Source organism: Botryllus schlosseri, chromosome 6 (genome assembly GCF_051294905.1).
Source record: "Botryllus schlosseri isolate E-star chromosome 6, Bs_hap1, whole genome shotgun sequence".
NCBI classification, from domain to species: Eukaryota; Metazoa; Chordata; class Ascidiacea; order Stolidobranchia; family Styelidae; genus Botryllus; species Botryllus schlosseri.
Window position 1 is genome coordinate 23,760,142 of NC_137241.1, and position 18,721 is coordinate 23,778,862.

The 18,721-nt window shown below is 39.2% G+C and overlaps 2 protein-coding genes and 1 long non-coding RNA gene across 3 annotated transcripts; 2 read left to right on the top strand and 1 right to left on the bottom strand.

The window, feature by feature from the left end:
* Window positions 1–1,948: 1,948 nt before the first annotated feature.
* Window positions 1,949–3,092, top strand: LOC145440450 (uncharacterized). The gene is made up of 3 exons (XM_080318058.1): window positions 1,949–2,267; window positions 2,329–2,540; window positions 2,890–3,092. Exons 1-3 carry the CDS (start codon window positions 2,011–2,013, stop codon window positions 2,916–2,918), a joined length of 498 nt encoding a protein of 165 aa, XP_080174184.1. The 5' UTR covers window positions 1,949–2,010; the 3' UTR covers window positions 2,919–3,092.
* A 12,592-nt stretch (window positions 3,093–15,684) lies between these two features.
* Window positions 15,685–16,657, bottom strand: LOC145441642 (uncharacterized). The gene is made up of 2 exons (XR_013915872.1): window positions 16,537–16,657; window positions 15,685–16,462 (listed from the first exon to the last, which is right to left on the bottom strand). It is a non-coding gene; the product is annotated as an uncharacterized LOC145441642 (long non-coding RNA).
* Window positions 16,269–18,412, top strand: LOC145441641 (uncharacterized). Its single transcript, XM_080319551.1, has 4 exons — window positions 16,269–16,425; window positions 16,590–16,851; window positions 17,585–17,721; window positions 18,293–18,412. The coding sequence occupies exons 2-4, from the start codon at window positions 16,625–16,627 to the stop codon at window positions 18,325–18,327; spliced, it is 399 nt and encodes a 132-aa protein (XP_080175677.1). The 5' UTR covers window positions 16,269–16,425; window positions 16,590–16,624; the 3' UTR covers window positions 18,328–18,412.
* The last annotated feature ends 309 nt before the right edge of the window (window positions 18,413–18,721 follow it).

The window sequence follows — 18,721 nt, forward strand, 5'->3', positions numbered from 1 at the left end:
AGCTCGGCAATCAGATTTTGAGCATTCTTATTGCGGATTCCCTATCGACAAGGCTGATTTTTTGATGAACAAGGAGTGTTTCGTTGCTATCAAAGCATTACACTCCAACCCAGAAATTCATATCACAAGTTATATTGGTATGCAGCCTTGTCTTGTTAATGTTCAATTGTTCATGGTCGAAAATGTTTGCTCGTAAATATATATGTATACCCGAACAGAACAAATCGTTTCATGACAGACTTTCTCTGGTAGGAAAACTTGGATCCATTCTTTGGAGCATAAAATTTGTCTATACTTTTAGATTAGGATTTCACTTTGACGGTAGAAACTCTCTGCGGGCCGATGAAAATGCCGTTGCAGGCCGAATTCGGCCAGCGGTCCGTATGTTGCCCGTCCCTGCGCTAGATGCTGGACGTGATGTGTTCATAAAATATGTGTTTTTTCATTTTGGTGCCATAAATGTTGCGATCACACCAAAAGTATCGTCGGAAGCGTTATGCGTTAATATTGCATTAGCCTCCATCTATCTTTGCGGAAATGGTTTTCGGCACTCCTCGTTCATATCAAAACAAAGCCGCGGATTTTCAAGACACGACCACGTACTTCAAGAAATACCGCTGCAATATTAGCTTTGAAATAATAAAAGTCCACCAATTTCTACATAAATAGTATGATGTTATCTTCAAGAAAAATCATTATTTTGCTGTTTATCACAAGCCTACAGTTCATATTTTCACAAGACAGATGAAGGTTGCACCATAACAGAGCTAAAATTGTACTAAAACTTGAGGGGGTCCGCGAGGGTCCGTGACGGTCAAAAGGGGTCCGCGAGGCCAAAAAGGTTGAGAACCACTGCACTAGGCTAACAGTTTGTAACATAGTGTCCTATATGGCGTCGACACAGGCAAATCTCACGCCTCAGTGGGATTGTATCACGTCATAATTTCCATTTGGCTACAGGCAATTTGACGGTCATTTTTGACCGGCTTGCCAAGCATTAAATTTGGTAAGACGGGTATCAATCGAAAGCTGACTCTGCACTGATTACAAAAATATAAATTTTATTCCGCTCGTGGAATGGACAATGCTGTCTGGTTCTTTTTCTCTTGAGCTACTCTCTCCTTTCGCCAGAGAGCATTGTTGCGTCACAATGCCAATCTCCATAACAATGAAAAATTCGAGGCTGGTTGTGGGAGTTCCAGGGCCACGAGCGGAATAAAATTTATATTTTCGTAATCAGTGCAGAGTCAGCTTTCGATTGATACCCATTTTACCAAATTTAATGCTCGGCAAGCCGATCAAAAATGGCCGTCAAATTGCCTGTAGCCAAATGGAAATTGTGACGTGTTACAATTAATTTCATTGAGGCGTGAGATTTGCCTGTGTCGACACCATATAGGACACTATGGTAACATAGTCCGATATTAAAGTCATACGGCAGGTCGTCAGTCATGTTATAATATTTTTATTAAGTCCTACTCAAAACGACGCAAGGATATCCTATACACTGAAAAGATGTTGGGGAGTCGAACCGACTTGAAACATCCACGCACCCTACCTTAGCCTACATATAATGATAAACGAATTAAAATAAGAGGCATTAGCCTGTGCCTATTTGCCCTACGCTGGGACATGGGCACATCATAACACACATAGCATGTAAATATAACACATAGATGTTCTCGACAAGACATAGGCCTATACTTCCCAGTATATTTGGTGAAGATAAATTTCCAGCAAGATAATAATTGAAGAAGGATGGATGACCCATACAGCTATTGGAAAAGTACTCGAATTCAAATATTCGACGCCCACACGTGGCAATAAGCAACACTGCTGTGCAAACCACGAGAGGAACCTACAGAAGGTATATTAGACTTCACTTCCTCTTCATCGTTGTAGTGATATTTACACAATGCATATTATCACTATATATACCTGTATATATATGGGCGTATTTATTCGACAGTGTAGGTTTGAGAAGTACACTCGGGACGTAAGATTCTTGTGATGAAATTAGCGTTCGCTGCTCTTCTTCTCCTGGCTGTGGTAGCCGGGGGGTATGGTCGTACCATAAGTCACTACAAAAGTATATTGTGTAGACATCATACGCGGCACTACAGACATCTCTTCAATAAGTATCGTCGTCTGTATCTGGCAGCCAACAGAAACTATGCGGTCATGCTGAATCGCCAACGCCATATGGCTAGAATGCTGATGAGAACTGGTAACTCCCTCGTCAAACAAGCGCGCGTTATGAGAAAGTGGTAAGGTCCGATTTATCCTGAGACCAACACTAGTAAAATATGAAATGTGATTCTTTTACAGGAGAGGAGACGAAATTGAAGAATTAAAACCCATTAATGATGAATCGTTCGACAGCGTCCCTGAAAACATCCAGGAACCCGATTTTGAACAAAATATCGAGAAAAGTGACCAGAAAACTGATCTCGATAATGTGGCCGACCACTTCGCCGATTCTGATGTAGAAAAGGACCAGTTATTGGCTTATGATGACCTTGATAAATCGGATCACGAAGGTATAGGTTTGCTTCATTGCTTATCACGCATGGCACTTTAGAAGCGACACGCTGCTGGCGTGCATGGCAGTCATTTATCAAATGCTGGAGATTGTAAATATAGTGATCTTATTGTGATTCAGACAGTCTCGATGTTGGCACCTCTATTGCGAAGTCCACTAGCGCACTGCAATGCCTTTTAAAAGACTTTGTTTTTCATTGATCCACTTTAGGCCTACACATCTTTTAACCGGACCACATTTCTAAAAACTTCACTTGACATTTTGCGATACTTTCATAATCTACCAACTAATTTTACCATCGAACATTGACATAATAACGTGACCCATTCATCTGGTTTGCATTGCAGAAGCCACGGAAGAAGCCAAAAGCGAATAGACCATGGACCGATACTACAAAACTGTGATGATCGATCCCGTGATATCCCATCACGAATTATTGTAATGATGTGTGTGATATGTATACTTGGGATTTTCAGAATCGTATTGATATGTTCGTGCATACGTAAAAAACTACATGGCGAATACAATAAATTTGTGCATTTGCAAGTTATACGTCTTCTTCTATCTTGTCGCATCACATGAGCCAAGGCGACAGTGAATAATCGCCGGGCCTTATAGACACTGAGCTATATAAACTATATGAGCTTATAGAACGTTGGGCCATTGCATGAATGGGAAAACGCGCAACAATATTCATATACGACAGATAAAAATTTCCCAAGGATGATGATGCCTCATTGTACAGAAAGATAGCCTACGTCATATCATATTTTATATGAACTGTAGAATAGCTACTGTTAATGTCGTGACAAGTCCAGGAACACTCGTGAGCAATCTGAGCATATGTTCAAAGGCAAAACCTTCCATACTATTGATCCGCTTGGTCGGATATGAAGACGTTAGTGTCCGAGCTCTTAGGCGCCAGGTCGTATAGAAATCGATGGTTTCGGTCAGGGATATCTAGATGTCCCTGGTTTCGGTCAACATGCGACGTTCATTTCTGGCAAGTTCTTTTATCACCAACGATCTTTCTGGCTCTTAGTTTTAGAGCTGTACTTTACTGGCTGTTTTGTATATCCTGGAGCCCAAAAATTATGGGTTATTATGGGTTAAGCTTTTTCCATGCTCTTGCAGAACGAAAGCGAATAAGGCATGCTTAGGACTATAGCATCTACATGGCGTGTTAGGAGGGCCTGTGACCGAGCTAGCACAGCACTGTATACTGCACTAGGCCTTTATAAGCAATAAACCTTCGAAATAGAATAGAGTAGTAAATCTTTACTCAAGTAGGATACCAGTAAAAGTAGCGATTCCCAAGTATAGGTAAAAAGGGTAAGTAATCTGACCCTATAGTTTTACCTAAAACCTAAAAAAGACTGCCAAGTAGAAGTAGTCTGAGACCATACCTACTTGAGCAAGTAGTGCAAGTGGCCACAATCTACTTGAGTAGATAGAATAGAAGTACTTCGCTACTGGCCACACCTCAGTCAATAACAGAGGCAAGTAAATCGATCCTTTCTGCTGATCCATTAAAGTGAAATTATTTTAACTCCCCTTCCCGGACCGACAATTTGTTTAGTGGGCGCTTACCAATAAATCGATCTTTTGAAACGACTGAGATGAAATCAATACAAAATACAAATACAGTGGACAAATAATTATTTCACTCGTTAATCTGTTTCGGGTGGCCATGGATTCAATCATCTCTCTCTGTCTGTGATAACTTAATTCCTCAAATGGAACTAGTTGACTAATCGTAAATTAGGTACTTTGAGCAGGTAGAACGATGCCAATAGGAGCTTTTTGACACCACAAGATACGGTTATAACTTGGATTGCATTTAAAACAAAAATCAAATAAAACAATTATGTTTAAAACATGGCCCTAGCTTAAAACATATTATTTATTGTTATTTTTAAGCCCCGATGTCGCGATTTTCAATTGTGTCGTCACAGTTGATTGTCGTTGTTATATGGTTTGGTCAACATGGTTCCTTTGACGGAAAAGCTTTCTGAGTCCTGTTTTAAACGGAACAAAAATATTGGTGGCCAGGACTCATTGTCATGAACCATTTTTACGGTCGGCGACCAGTTAAACATAACTACATGCTACAACTGCTGAACCGACGACAATTTCGTGTGTTGCAACCATTCCATATCGTATACGTTGACTGTATCTAATGCAAGTCGATCTTTGACGTCGACTACATGTCTTTTTGAAAGTATTTACACAATTATGACATCATTACACAACTCTTGAAAAAAATGGTTTTTATTTGAAATTACTTTTTTTCAAAACAAAGTCCAGTGTTGGGATGACTCGAGTCATGACTTGACTCGAGTCAGACTCGAGTCACCTTTTTCGTATGACTTGACTTGACTCGAGTCACTTTGCTGAAATGACTTGACTTGACTTGACTCGGCCTATCAGAAATGGGGATTGACTCGTGACTCGGAGCAAAATTCACGAGTCTATTTCAAGTCATCAAGTAATCGGTGTCGATCAGAATCACTGCATCTTGCATATGTTCGGATTGTTAGCGAAACGCTGGTGTAACCCGTGAGAGCGACCAATCAATTAATGAACGTGCGTTTTACTGAGCCTCCATTGTTCTCTCACAAATACATTAACCGCAAACGAAGTGATCGAAGCTTACAGCTTACGTTGCCGTAAACTAGTATAGTAAAGTAATTTTTGTTCTCTGTTTTACCTTAACCAAACTTCTTGTTTTATTGAAACTGAATTCGAATATAGTTTGTATCAGAGTTGGACCAATTACATTATTTCAGTTCAATTACAATTACAATTACAATTACTTTCATGCATGTTTCAATTACATTACAATTACAATTACTCCATGCTAAAAATATCAAATTACAATTACAATTACAATTACTCCTTGCACGCTTCAATTACATTACAATTACAATTACAATTGCTGCTGTTGAACATGTAATTGAATAATCATAAATTCAACCGTGCTCCTTGACAACCGTAGCGTCGTAATTAACAACAATTCAAGTATTCATGTTTCATTCATGATAAGCTAATACCCGGTAATTAATAAAAGAAAAACGTTTTCGAACTATTCCAGTATGCACTATGTCGTTGAAAAAAGTATTATAATCATGCACGGGTTGGATTTGCGTATATAGTATATAATTAAAGAAATAATATTATTTTTATCGAGGGACGTAGGAATTAGGATGAGTGGTGGAAACAAAACCGTGCTTTGTCAGATAAGACGTTGTATAATATCCGGTGGTCTGGTTAGTTAGCCAGACGAAGTAACGATGCAGCATCGTGATCTGAAATCGTATTGTAGATTGCCAACCCACGGATAGATGCGCAAGATGTGAGTCACGGATGAATGCACCGACAAACGTACTGCAGAGCCGGCTAAAAGCAGCAAACTTTGTAGTCCTAGAGCTGGCAATTCAAGCGTCCAAATTTGATGCATCTGGTCTTTATCGTAAGCTATTGATGCACTAATTCCGAAAATACAAATTAAAATCTCGTCAGGGCAATGCAACTGCTCCAAAATAGCCGTTTAAGGCCGACTGTTCTGAAAAGTGAGAGCGTCGCAGCAGCATGACCACAACAATGACCAATTACTCCCAGCGATTGTTCAGAACAATGCCGATTCCCAGACTTTCACGACTATTTTGGGATGGTACCATTGCCTGGAAATATACTTTTATTGCGGAGTCAGTGTGACACATAGCTTTCGATTAGGACCATACATATCAAATTTCGACGCTTGGATCGTTAGCTATGGGACTATCAATTCTGCTGCTTTTAGCCGGCTCAGCAGTTCGCTTCTCGGCGTATTCAATCGTGAGTCACGTGTTGCGAATCCATCCGTTGGTTAGTAATCTAATAATTGTATACAATGGCAGCCGAGGCCAGCATAGCGGTAAAAATAAAAAACTTCGCCCGCAAGGGCGCAGTCAAGGGCTTCCTCGAATGGATCCACCAAATTCCTTGTCGACATTTAAAGAGAATGCATTATAAGTCAATTATTTTATGTTGTGCAACTTGTGCTTGTCAGGTCTCAATAGCAATTTAATGTAATTGAAATTGTAATTGAGCAAAATTTTTGTCAAATTACAATTACAATTACAATTACACAAAATAAAAATGCTTCAATTACAATTACATTACAATTACATTGAAATATGTAATTAATTACATTACATTACATTACAAATTACAATTGATCCAACTCTGGTTTGTATAGTCCTCAACCATTGGCGCAGGCTCGAATTGTATCATATCGATTTGTAAATGCGTAATGTATTGCATCTTATCAATTCGTATCTATTCCCTATCTTGGCTGGTAACTATAAACTGAGGTTTACGCATATGTGAGCGATACAGCGCCTTCTCGCATGTATATTTAACTTTATATTCGTTCATCGGTTCAAAATCAATGACCACTCAATCTGTATTGCAGACAGCTAGCAAAATGCAATGGCGTTATCATGCCTCATACTTCGAAAAGGCAACTTGACTTGAATTGTGACTTGACTTGACTTGACTCGACTTGACTCGAGTCACCTCCAAAAATCGAGTGACTTGACTTGACTCGAGTCACCTTTGAAAATCGATTGACTTGACTTGACTCGAGTCAAAATGTTCAATGACTCGAAATGACTCGTGACTCGAAGGTAGTGACTTGATCCCAACACTGTTGTAAACATGTTTTGAACAAACAGTTTTACCACACTTCTTGTTTTAAATACAACCCTATAGTTATAACCTATTTTGTTATGGATCGCTTTTGGTTAAAAAAAATGCAACATCCTGTAGTGTAGATACCAATCTGTTCATATGTTATGATCTATGTCCATGTCCAGCAATGCCATTCGTGGGATGGTTCGAGGCATTGGAAGTGGAACACTGTTATCGGAGTTGTTTTTTACGCACGCATTCAGTGGCGTATATTCGCCACATTTCAGAAAGACCCAAATGTCAGACTTGTACCAACTAATCTGGATTTTCAGAATGCGCAGCTATTATAGATCAAGAACTAGGCTACTTCATTTTCAACGCTCGCAACTAGCACTGGAACCACTCAAAATTAGCAGTTAGTCGATCTTCAACTAACTATATTGGTAATTTGTAGAAGTCTGGAATCATCAAGCGAGCAAGCGTGAGCAATTGGGCACGGAGCAAGCTCCTCGAATTTTCACTATAAATTCATTCCGTCACATTAAAGTCCGGAATTGTGTTTTGTTTTCAACTCAACACCGATGTCTTCGCACGTCGCAGACCGCTTTCGAGGCATGTCAGATCTGACATTCCTATGACACTGAAAGAGTTCACAGAGTTTGTGGTAATATAGTATATATCTTTCATTGATATAATATTTAAGCGTCGGGACATATAGACAGGTCGCCATAGCAATTCTCATGATTGCTTGAGAGCATTTGATGCAGGGTTGTAATGACTCGAGTCAGACTCGAGTCACGATTTTTTTATGACTCGACTTGACTCGAGTCATTTTCTTGAAATGGGAAAATGACTCGACTCGACTCGAGTCAATATTTGGATTGACTCGACTTGTACTCGAGTCATTACGCATGACTCGACCCAAGTCATTGACTCGGCTTATTTTATATGACTTGAAGATGAAGAAATTTGCGAATCGTAATGGCTAGATCAACGCATCCGACGAATTCTGCCGACATCGCTATTTGTCACCACTGCTTTCGTTGCACTTGTCTGATATCAGATATGCCACCGTAAAAACAACAGGAAATGATACATAGTAGCAATAATGCATTGTACAAAATCGTCCAGTGATGAAGAGGTAATAGATCCTCCGCAATTAAAGTACTCAAGACTTTTCAATTATACAAGCAAACAATTGAAGCAAAATTAGAGCCAATGAAATGACTCAGATGGTCAAGAGACTGATAAGCTCATGTGTAGATTTGAAGGCGATGATTCTTTGCATTTTTGGGCGACTAGAAAGAATGAGTATTCAATGCTCTTCAGTGTGGTTCAAAAATGCTCTAGTGCACTAGTGGAACGTGTATTCAATAGATGTGGATTCATTCTACGGCCATGCCGCTTTAACATATCTGAGGATCTCCTTTCCACATTAGTATTTTTGAGGTGTAACTCATTGATTTGATCTGCTGTCTGTGAAGACACACAATGCCCCTCGTCCATTTGACGTTTTGTTAGGTATGTGCATTGTGCACGTGAGTATAATAATAAATGGATAATGTTGTGTGATGTTTGTACAATATGGCTGTTCTAAAATATCTTCTTTTTTATTTTACTGGGTGGTTACTTGATAAAATTGTTATGTTGCATAAAAGGAACACTGAATCTGGCTTAATTTGAAAAAAGTGGAATCAATGATGTGAGAGGAGAATATTTTGGATTTGAAAATAAATGGAGTATTTTAGTTAGAAATTCTCTCACATAATATAATTACATAGTAGTAAGCCGACTATTCTTTCATATCCAAAACATTCTACTCTAATAACTTCACTTTTTCTAGTTGGAATTGAGTCAAATTTGCTATGAATCATATTTTTACACAATGTAACAATATTATGAGATAGCCGGTAAAATTCTAAAATCTCTATTTGTAATTAGTCTAAAATTTTCTTTCACAGCATTGCTTTCTACTGGTTGGAATTGAGCCAAATTTGATTTTTTAGGCAATCTAGTAATTTTAAGAAGTAGCCGGAAAATTTGAAAAAATGTTTTTGAACAGCTCCATTGTACAAATATTTATCCAATGCTGTAACTGCGATGTAGTCTGTAATGCAATTGGGAAAACCTTTAGTATAATCAAAAGGTATCTGTTCTGTTGTCGCTGCACAATGCACATAGTTGCATGCACGCTTTTACAGCATGCTCGCCTGTTGTAAATACCTCTACATAAACATGCATCTATTGATTCTCTATCAACTAGTATCTTGCCGTGAATTTGTTGGTTCTCTATCAGATAGTATGTAGACGTGAATTCGTTGGTTCTCAATCAGCTATTCGTGAGCTATCGTCGATGTGCTCATAATAAAAACTGAATGCTTGTATTGGTGATGTTTCTGACTGACAAGAGAGATATTTGATTGTAAGTTCAAAGATTAGTAAAGTTATATTTAGCATCGGTAAATGAGGCAAGGACCTGTCCGTTATCTGCCTAAATAAACACGTGCCAAGACTCTGATAGGGACAAAATGAGCATGTTTCGCAAACAAGGAATTCGATATCACCCAAGCAGGATTGAAAACATGAGTTGAACATATGACTTCAATACTGTGACTTGGACTCGACTCGAGTCATAACACCATGACTCGGACTTGACCCTTTAAACGGTGACTTGGACTCGGACTCGAGTCTGTGATGAATTGAAAATGACTCGACTCGAGTCAAAACCACAAAAGTATGATTGACTCGTGACTCGTGACCATGTGACTTGGTTACAACCCTGATTCGATGATTATTACTTTACATTTGCACTTACAAATTAAATTTGTCGGTGCAAAATAGGTAGCCTACCTTCGTGGGATTATTCCTGTGGTCCGGATGTTCACTGTTGATGTAAGGGCTAATGCGTGTTTTAATATGACGTTAGCATCCGTTTAGCCTATGCATAATAGGTCTAAGTATGCTCTACAAGTCTACAGAATCTATGGTATAACTGCTAAGCTTCCATCAGGGATATATAGAACTCCGGGATGGCTGACTTCATTTTGGCCTTTACCTAAGTAGGTCCAGAAAGTTACCTGCAATCTGCGTCGAAATATCCACTTTTCTGCAAGCTAGCGATACAGCTGTTTCTAGAATAACGATCCTCAGCCTTTTGCGGAATAGTTAGTAAGCTAGACATTCTTCCCTTATCACAACCTTACTGCTGTATAGCCAACCTAGTAAAGTATGACACTGCTTTATAGCCGACCAAGTTAACTATGACAACTCTGAATTTCAGTAAATCATGAATGTGTTTAATTTCTACACATCATATAATTGGCATCGGGCCATAAATAACAGAGTGAATAACGAATGATATCAGCGTCTTCTACCTATTTACAAGCCATTGTCGGAAACCTTGCAGCTGGAAGGGGAGGGGAGGTTTATAGGATTGATTAAATTAACCGTTTCAATTAGGGTTAATCGACAATTACCATGGAGTATAGGGTTGCATTTAAAACAAACATGTTTAAAACTAGGCCCTTGTATAAAACATACTTTTTTAAGCCATGACGTCAAGAATATTCAATAGTGACGTCATATTGGATTGACAATATAGTGTAAATATAGCTGCTTTGACGGAATATCTGTGCTATTGCTGTTGAACCGACTATTTTGAGGGTTCCAGCCATCCCATATCGATATTAGTCGGCTATATCGCGTGGTAATCGTCCGTAGGCTCATACAACACGTATTTTGGAAAGTATTTACACAATTATGGCATAATTTTACAACTTAGAAAGAATTTTTTTCAAAAGGCCTTTGTTCAAAACACTGTTTAAAGCACGTTTTAAACATAGTGTTTCAAACACCGTTTGTTTTAAATGCACCCCCACCATGGAGCATTTCCAATAACGAAAAGATAGCACGGCCTGTAAGGACTCGAAATTGTGATAGCAGCATTGTCAGCTTCTATGTCACTCAATGAAAGTTGATCAAGAAATCAACACACCATTGATACTTCTCTTCAGGTTTAAATGTAGCCAAAATAGCAGTTTGGTACATATCATTATCAATTTAAGAAGCATTCGGTAGACCCAGTTGTTGAATTCATCTGATATTTTGTTCACCGAGAAATAGTTTCATGACCGCAGTGAAGAAATTACCACCATGGCTTAAAGGTACATCACGAATAGGCCTCCTGAAGCATTTCATGCCATTTATCAGTTAAGAAATATTCAGTGTCACTGTCTTGCAGATTTTCCGATGGAGCGATAGATGATTCCATGTCAAAAAATCATCTCGGTGAGGAGGCACGAGATCCAAATATTCAGATCGTGGCCATCTTTGCCAAGATTTCAATGGAATGTGCCCAGTATAATATATCAGGATATCCACTGTTGACGTGATGCAAATGCTGGAACATCGCGTTTGTTTTTCCGGAATCTGCAACAAAAATGAACAAATGATGTATTTAGAGACACAAATTAACTTTAAGAATACATATAGATGTATACAGAGTTGGTCAGTAATGAAGAACTTCTACTTCATTGCAGTACTCAAGTAGGTGTTGCCTATTTTCGAAGATACATCTTGTAATTTTGAAGCAGCCATCTCCAAACCTAAGTACCTTGCAGGCATTTCACTTTCTACAGCTACTTGAGGAAGTTCAAATACCAGTACGCCCGGGAATACAACTGTTACTTGAGTAGCAATGCAGACTACTTTAACCACATCAGGATTAATGTAAATCGCTCATTTAATAGCGTATCACTAGAATCAGCCAAACTTACCTTGGGCCGACTGAGGAGAGGTCCATGCGTTATTGCGACGATTTGACTAAACCTTGCAAATTGAAAGCAATCTTCAGAGTTTTCTCTTCCTCCACCGTACAGACCTATAGCCTATAGGCTATAAGTGTTTATATGGTAAAGACAGGCCGTATCTCAGGGTCGTATCGTGTCCTGACGATTGTGTTGGCTTATCCATTCAAGGGAGTGGGCATCTTCATGGCTTCAGTAAGAGCAAATGGTCAACAAATGCAGTGGCCATATACTGGGAGTCAGCCATTGGCAGTTCACAACAGTGCACTTCTGTTGAGGTATAATTCCAGTACTGTAGCATTGAGGTGCCGTTCATTAACAAACATATGCCTGCCTTGTTTTACCAGACATGTAACTGATGAATAGTATCTGTAAAAAGAGATTGGAATCAACTGTTGTTATGGACACTTACAACTGCAACGACCTTGACGTGTTGTGTTTGTATTAGATTCAAATGTTTGGTTATCCCTAATTGAAATGCCTCTTGAATCTTGCACACCGGTGGTAAACTCAGTGGCTCCAATTCTTACTAGGAATATTCCAGCAATTATCTGGAATACCGGTAAGCCTGCAATATTCACACATTAATCTATAGTACAAGATCTTAGCTGACGAAGTCCCTCCTAACGGTCGCCTTCATAGTTGACACGGCACAGTCTAAACGTACGCTTGTACTTGTACAATGTATACAGCCTTGGATGGTGACATACATTCGCATAACATACCGGTAAATGAAAAACATACCGCAAGGCGTAATCAAAATCATACTGCGGATATCAATGTTAACGTTGGAAATTATTCTACATTTTGTTATCTTCTCACGATTATCAGCGCAGCAAAACATGTTACATAAGATACTACAGAAGCAGAGATATTCCGAAGGCGAGTAAATGACCGTACCGGTATACCGGTAAATTGCTGCTGAAGGAATAGGGCTAATACCGCAAAGTTTCAGACTACCTGAACATCTCATAACCTAGTTAACCTCTAGCTTTATATAATAACATAAACATGGATATTATATGCCTCTACCGCTCTCAGAAACTTAAAATTACACACAGATGAAGCGGCTGAACGGAACGTGCATCAAAACTGAATACGCGAATCTGGACCCACTTAGGTAATACCGCGATGACGCAGTCAGTCATCCCGGAGTTCTATATATCCCTGGCTTCCATTAGTTCAATCCTATACGGCCGTAAACCAAACTTTACGCTGATTGGTCGAGAGACAATGGCCATGGATACGACGCAGCAACGGAGGACGCTGCATTTACTTCAACATATAGTCGGCACTACGATGTATTCCTATAGCCGTGTAGACTGTATAAAAACGACAAGATTACAGTTAAATGTTTATTTCTTCATCAATAATGAAATTAGGAATGGAAATAAAATATTTAATAACATATACTGAAATATAATGCCGAAATACTACTGTGTTTATGAATGCAGTGCCACCAATGGCAATGAACTGGGGCGAAGAACAGATCTTTCAATTCATTTTCTTCCAACGCAAAGGACAGAAAGGCTTGGGAAGGCAGAGTATAAGAAGGCATACATTTGGGCCTGAATTTGATGCCAATAAGAGTGATTTACTTGTAATTATCTAGCAGCAGTCAAATAAAAACTCCTTTCCTGTGATTTCTGCCCAAGTTCAAATTTCATGAACTCATTGCATGTGCTGTTACGATACCTCAAGCACACCAGTGCAGATGAGGTCTGCTCAGCTAGAATCACTCTATCATGTGAAGCACCCAGATATCCATATGGAAAAAGAACATCACCAATCTTTGCTACATTCACATGCGTGATGCTTAGTAGTCTTGAATGGCGCTTTCTTCGTGCAATAACCCCCACAATATTGAATACCTGTTCATACTGTACTGTCATTGAAGTGATTTGAAAAGAGATGTTGCATATGGAGTACCTGCTGTCTTGTTCCCCTCAAAGCAGTTCAAAACCCTACCAAAATTGCTACTTGTGAGTCAAAGAGCCCTATGTATTTGCCCCATTCTGCACATCCTCTCTGTTCTGGTGTTCTGTGGGCTTAGGTAGCTAATCTGCATATGACTGACTTCGTTGGCTTCTCACCCTAAGATTTCGGTGATGGATTTGAAGATTCCATTTCAAGGCTACACGATGGCGATTCTAGATCAGGATCACCAGATGATTTGCATGTGCAGCATCCACAACATTGCAGGAAGACAGTTGACACGGCATGGAGTTCAGGGTCCGCCTCTTTGCAATGCGCAAAATCTTCTGCTTCACCACGGAGATTGCGACTGGGAATCGCACCTCTCTTTAGACGTGACTGTATTGGTATATCTATAATGCACTAGCAGCAAAATCTTCCTTGCAAAATTGGTAGGAGCAAATTATTATTATTATTAATATTGTAGACAACAGTGGTGCTTTTATCCTGTTTAAGGCTTTGTGCTCCACGACATGACAGTATTCGAACTGATCAATGCATTTATTCTTGTCTTTGACATTCTTTCCACTCTCTCATGCATCGGCTCGCGATTCATCGGCACTTTAGCTGCCGACTTGTAGCTCGCCTCACTGTGATTTCTGGACTTTTTAAGTCAGTGCAACTGCAGTGAGGTCGGCGATGAGGAGTAAATGAAGCTTGTGGAAGTAGGCTTGAAATCCTGCCTTATTACTCTGCATTCCCAAGCCTTCTTGACCTTGGACCGTTGGAAGGAAATGAATGGAAAAATCTGTTCTTCCCCAGTTCATTGCCATTGGTGGCACTGCATTCATAAACACAGTAGTATTTCGGCATTATATTTCAGTATATGTTATTAAATATTTTATTTCCTTTCCTAATTTCATTATTGATGAAGAAATAAACATTTAACTGTAATCTTGTCGTTTTTATACAGTCTACACGGCTATAGGAATACATCGTAGTGCCGACTATATGTTGAAGTAAATGCAGCGTCCTCCGTTGCTGCGTCGTATCCATGGCCATTGTCTCTCGACCAATCAGCGTAAAGTTTGGTTTACGGCCGTATAGGCCTATACATGTTTAAATCGCGTCGTGTTAAAGCTGACTCAGTAAGTACAGACCTCATTCAATCACATATCTTTGCTGGGTGACGGATACCAGGGTAACGGGAGCATATTATACATACACCATGAGCACATCCATGGAGAGAACAGCCTGTGACCGAATTTGGATTGCCGTGGCGATCTCATCATTCCAATCATTAGAATATATGCAACACTCGATAGTGGCCTCATACTCTTTACGCGCCGTATCAGTATCAGTATAGAGGATGTAGTCCTACATCCTCTATAGTATCAGTTTTATCTGTAATTCGAATATCGTGTGTAACAGTTTTTTTACCCGTGGCTAAATAAAGACAACCGGAAACGGGGGAAAACTAAATAACCAAATTTATTGAGAAGTGGTTTAACTGTCAAAACACTTGATTATATAGGGTTATCATATTTTGGAATCCGAAAAGTAGAAAACGTTTTACAGGTCATAAAAGTCAGATTACTGGACTAGAAAACTGCTGGTTATAAAATTTGTACTAAAAATCTTGTTGTGTTGACTAATAAAAGGGCATTTTTTCATTCTTACTCCCGAATGACCCGCTCGAACGACCGCGTTATAGATTTCGCGTCATTTATGTCGTTTTTTTAGTTCAGCGTTCAGCCTGTTCATTACTCCGGCTGTCAAAGCTCTAAAGGAGGATTTCCAAAAATGAGGACATTTGAGTGTCCTCTTAGGACATTTTCGATTTCTTTAAAAAGGAGGACAAATTCTCATAAATGACGACATATGGTAACCCTAGAGGCCTGGATCATACCATTTTGCGCTTCGGTAAAAGCAAAAGTCGACATGTCATCAACGAAAAATACAAGAACAACTGTACAGCACATTGCTGAGAAAGAAAAACAGCGCTTCGGATATAGTGACTTGTAGATGTTTGTATGTGCACTGTGCACTGTACGACTGTACGTACAGCACGCTGTGGATCTTAATTGTACCTGTGCAATGTGCACTGTACACATAAATTACATGTAAATTATTTCTATATGCAAACGTAGTATATAGTTTAATAAGCAATAAAGATCACATAGTTAGGATGTGGGTGTCAAAAAAAATATTTCGTTGTAAGTTATACATCCAAATTTGCTCGTAGGCGGACACTTATACGGCATCCGTCCCATATTAGTCGATGATATTTTTCTTCCAACTAATAGCTATAGAGGAAGTCAGCAACAGTAAGACACCCGGAACGAGAACCGTTTATGCGGATGAGAATTCCGACTGTGTAATGCGTGGTGCTAAAGTCCTTCCTGCAGGCTATGACAGTTTATAAGTAAAGTCGATCCATCAGTGTGAATAAAACATCCTTCGTCCATCGTGCACGATTGCAGTAGAACGGTAAGTACAGCAGCTTTTGTTCGTTCCTCACTACATTCTGAAGGGGAAAATTTAAGTTTCGGATATGAGTGCTATTTAACATTCTAACAATCTGCTGCTCATATGAGGTACCCGTCTTTTTCGTCGTTTCATCATCATGGAGCGTATTATCGCATATATTTCAGGTTTACACGGAGATTTTCGAGAGCAATCACCAAACATGAAATTAGCCTTCGTTGCACTTGCACTGATGGCAGTACTAGCCGGCTGTTCAGGTGCTAGGTGTCATACGAAGTTCGAAAGACTTTTCCATTCGTACTTTGGACTGTATCACCGTACTCTGAAGAAGACGTACGCTATCAAGCGTCATATGAGAGGGGTAGAACATTATCTGTGGCAAAATGGAGTTAAATTGAACAAATATGGCCGTTCTCTCATCCGCTACAGGTAAAGTCAATACTTATAGCATCCGACTTATTATATTAGTCACATATATCGCCGCTGTGGAATCAAAGTATAGCTTACTTTCATTTTGCACATTTTGAGAAAATTAATTCATGTTAAGTTTTCATTTTCTTTCGGTCATATCTTGGCCACGATAAACTTTGAGAAAATGTGATAAACATAAACATGGTCATGATATGGCCGAAAAAATGAATATTTTACAAAAACTTGATTTTCTATAACTTTGAAAAATGGGTCTCAAAATTTAAAAAAAGACATAAGATACTTTGATCCCATCGCGACAATATACGGTATCATGAGTCTCATCTCTAATTCCAATATCAAATTATGGAGTTTGAATATCGCCTTGATAAGACACTACAGGACAAAGTGTATCGTGAGGAGCCATACGCACGAATTACCTCTTCCATTCTTGAGCGGCGAGTTAGCATGCTTTTTACCGCACCAACAGTAAACAATAGTACTTGAGTCATTATTTGATAGCCAATGCACGCTTTGAAGGACAAGGTAATTTCTGTTGTTCGTGTCGCAAGATTGTGAAATCATATAGGATCGGTATATCTGAGTTTCTCATTAACAGTCCCTTAAAATGCGTAGGCCTATATATCTGTAAAAGTCCCACATGATACGTTGACTTCATGTCCATGGAATAATAAGGCTGTATTATTGTGTCGCAAATAGGAATGGTCCTGAACAATGCCTATTTGTCTGTCAGACCTCGTGGGGATCAGGAGATTGCTGACATTCCTGATATCCAAAATTTGGAAGACACTGAAGACATGAATCCGACTGCAGACGAAGCGAATCAATACGAAAACTTGTTTGAGGATTCAGACCTTGACGATCATCACGGTGAGACACGTCTTAAATCAGATTCTTTCTAGCCTACTTGATTTAAATGCGAAGCCTGACTTTTTGTTTTTCACAAGCATTATACTATGTGAGATATGGCTGTCATTACGGTAGAACTGAAAAATGGAAATATTCTATATTTATTTTAGGATAGCGTACTATTGTCAGTGGTCTAAATAAATGACGTGACGCGTGCAAACTCAGCACAAACAATACTATTGCAGGTTAATATCCATAGTGAGTGAGAGAAGGGAGGGGGTAGGTTGGGACATCACCGTATAGTGGGGGTGGTTACAGTGGCATAGTGGAAATATGCTGACACGCTGTACGTCCATGATGTTGACATCTCATCCCTCCCCCAATTAGCATATTATGTATGTAGTTTGGATATAGATGGTTGAAGGCACAGTATCACATGTATAAAAGGGATGAGACCAGGTAGGCCTATATTTACACCGGGTGTATCACTATAAATGCGTTCAGCATATATTATATCTGTTTACGATTCGTATCATTCATCACTCGGGAAATTCACAGAATAATAAAAAAATGTACATGCTTACTTTTACAGACGAAGACGAAGAATCACAGTCTATTCAAGAATGAAGAAGATCGATATCGAAACAGTCCGCATTTGCACAATTATGTTGATGTAATAACGCCATTCAGCTAATAAATATTCGGGGATTCATTTTGCTATTTGTTATTTATTGGAAAATGCCCTTATATCTAGACTAGAAGATAAGAATGATATCACAGTCATGAAAAATAATATATTTCCTTTGTGATATTTGCGCCGGCGTTGGGATCAAGTCCTTCGAGTCACAAGGCATTTCATGAGTCATTGCAAATTTTGCCGTTATCGACGAGTAGGGGTGGATGGCATGTCACATCTCGTATGCGATGTCGCTGCTGCTGATGGATCGAACCTTATTGAAAACGTAACCGGACATGGAGTTCAGTAAATAGAGGATTAGAATTGTTTACATGACTTCAAGAC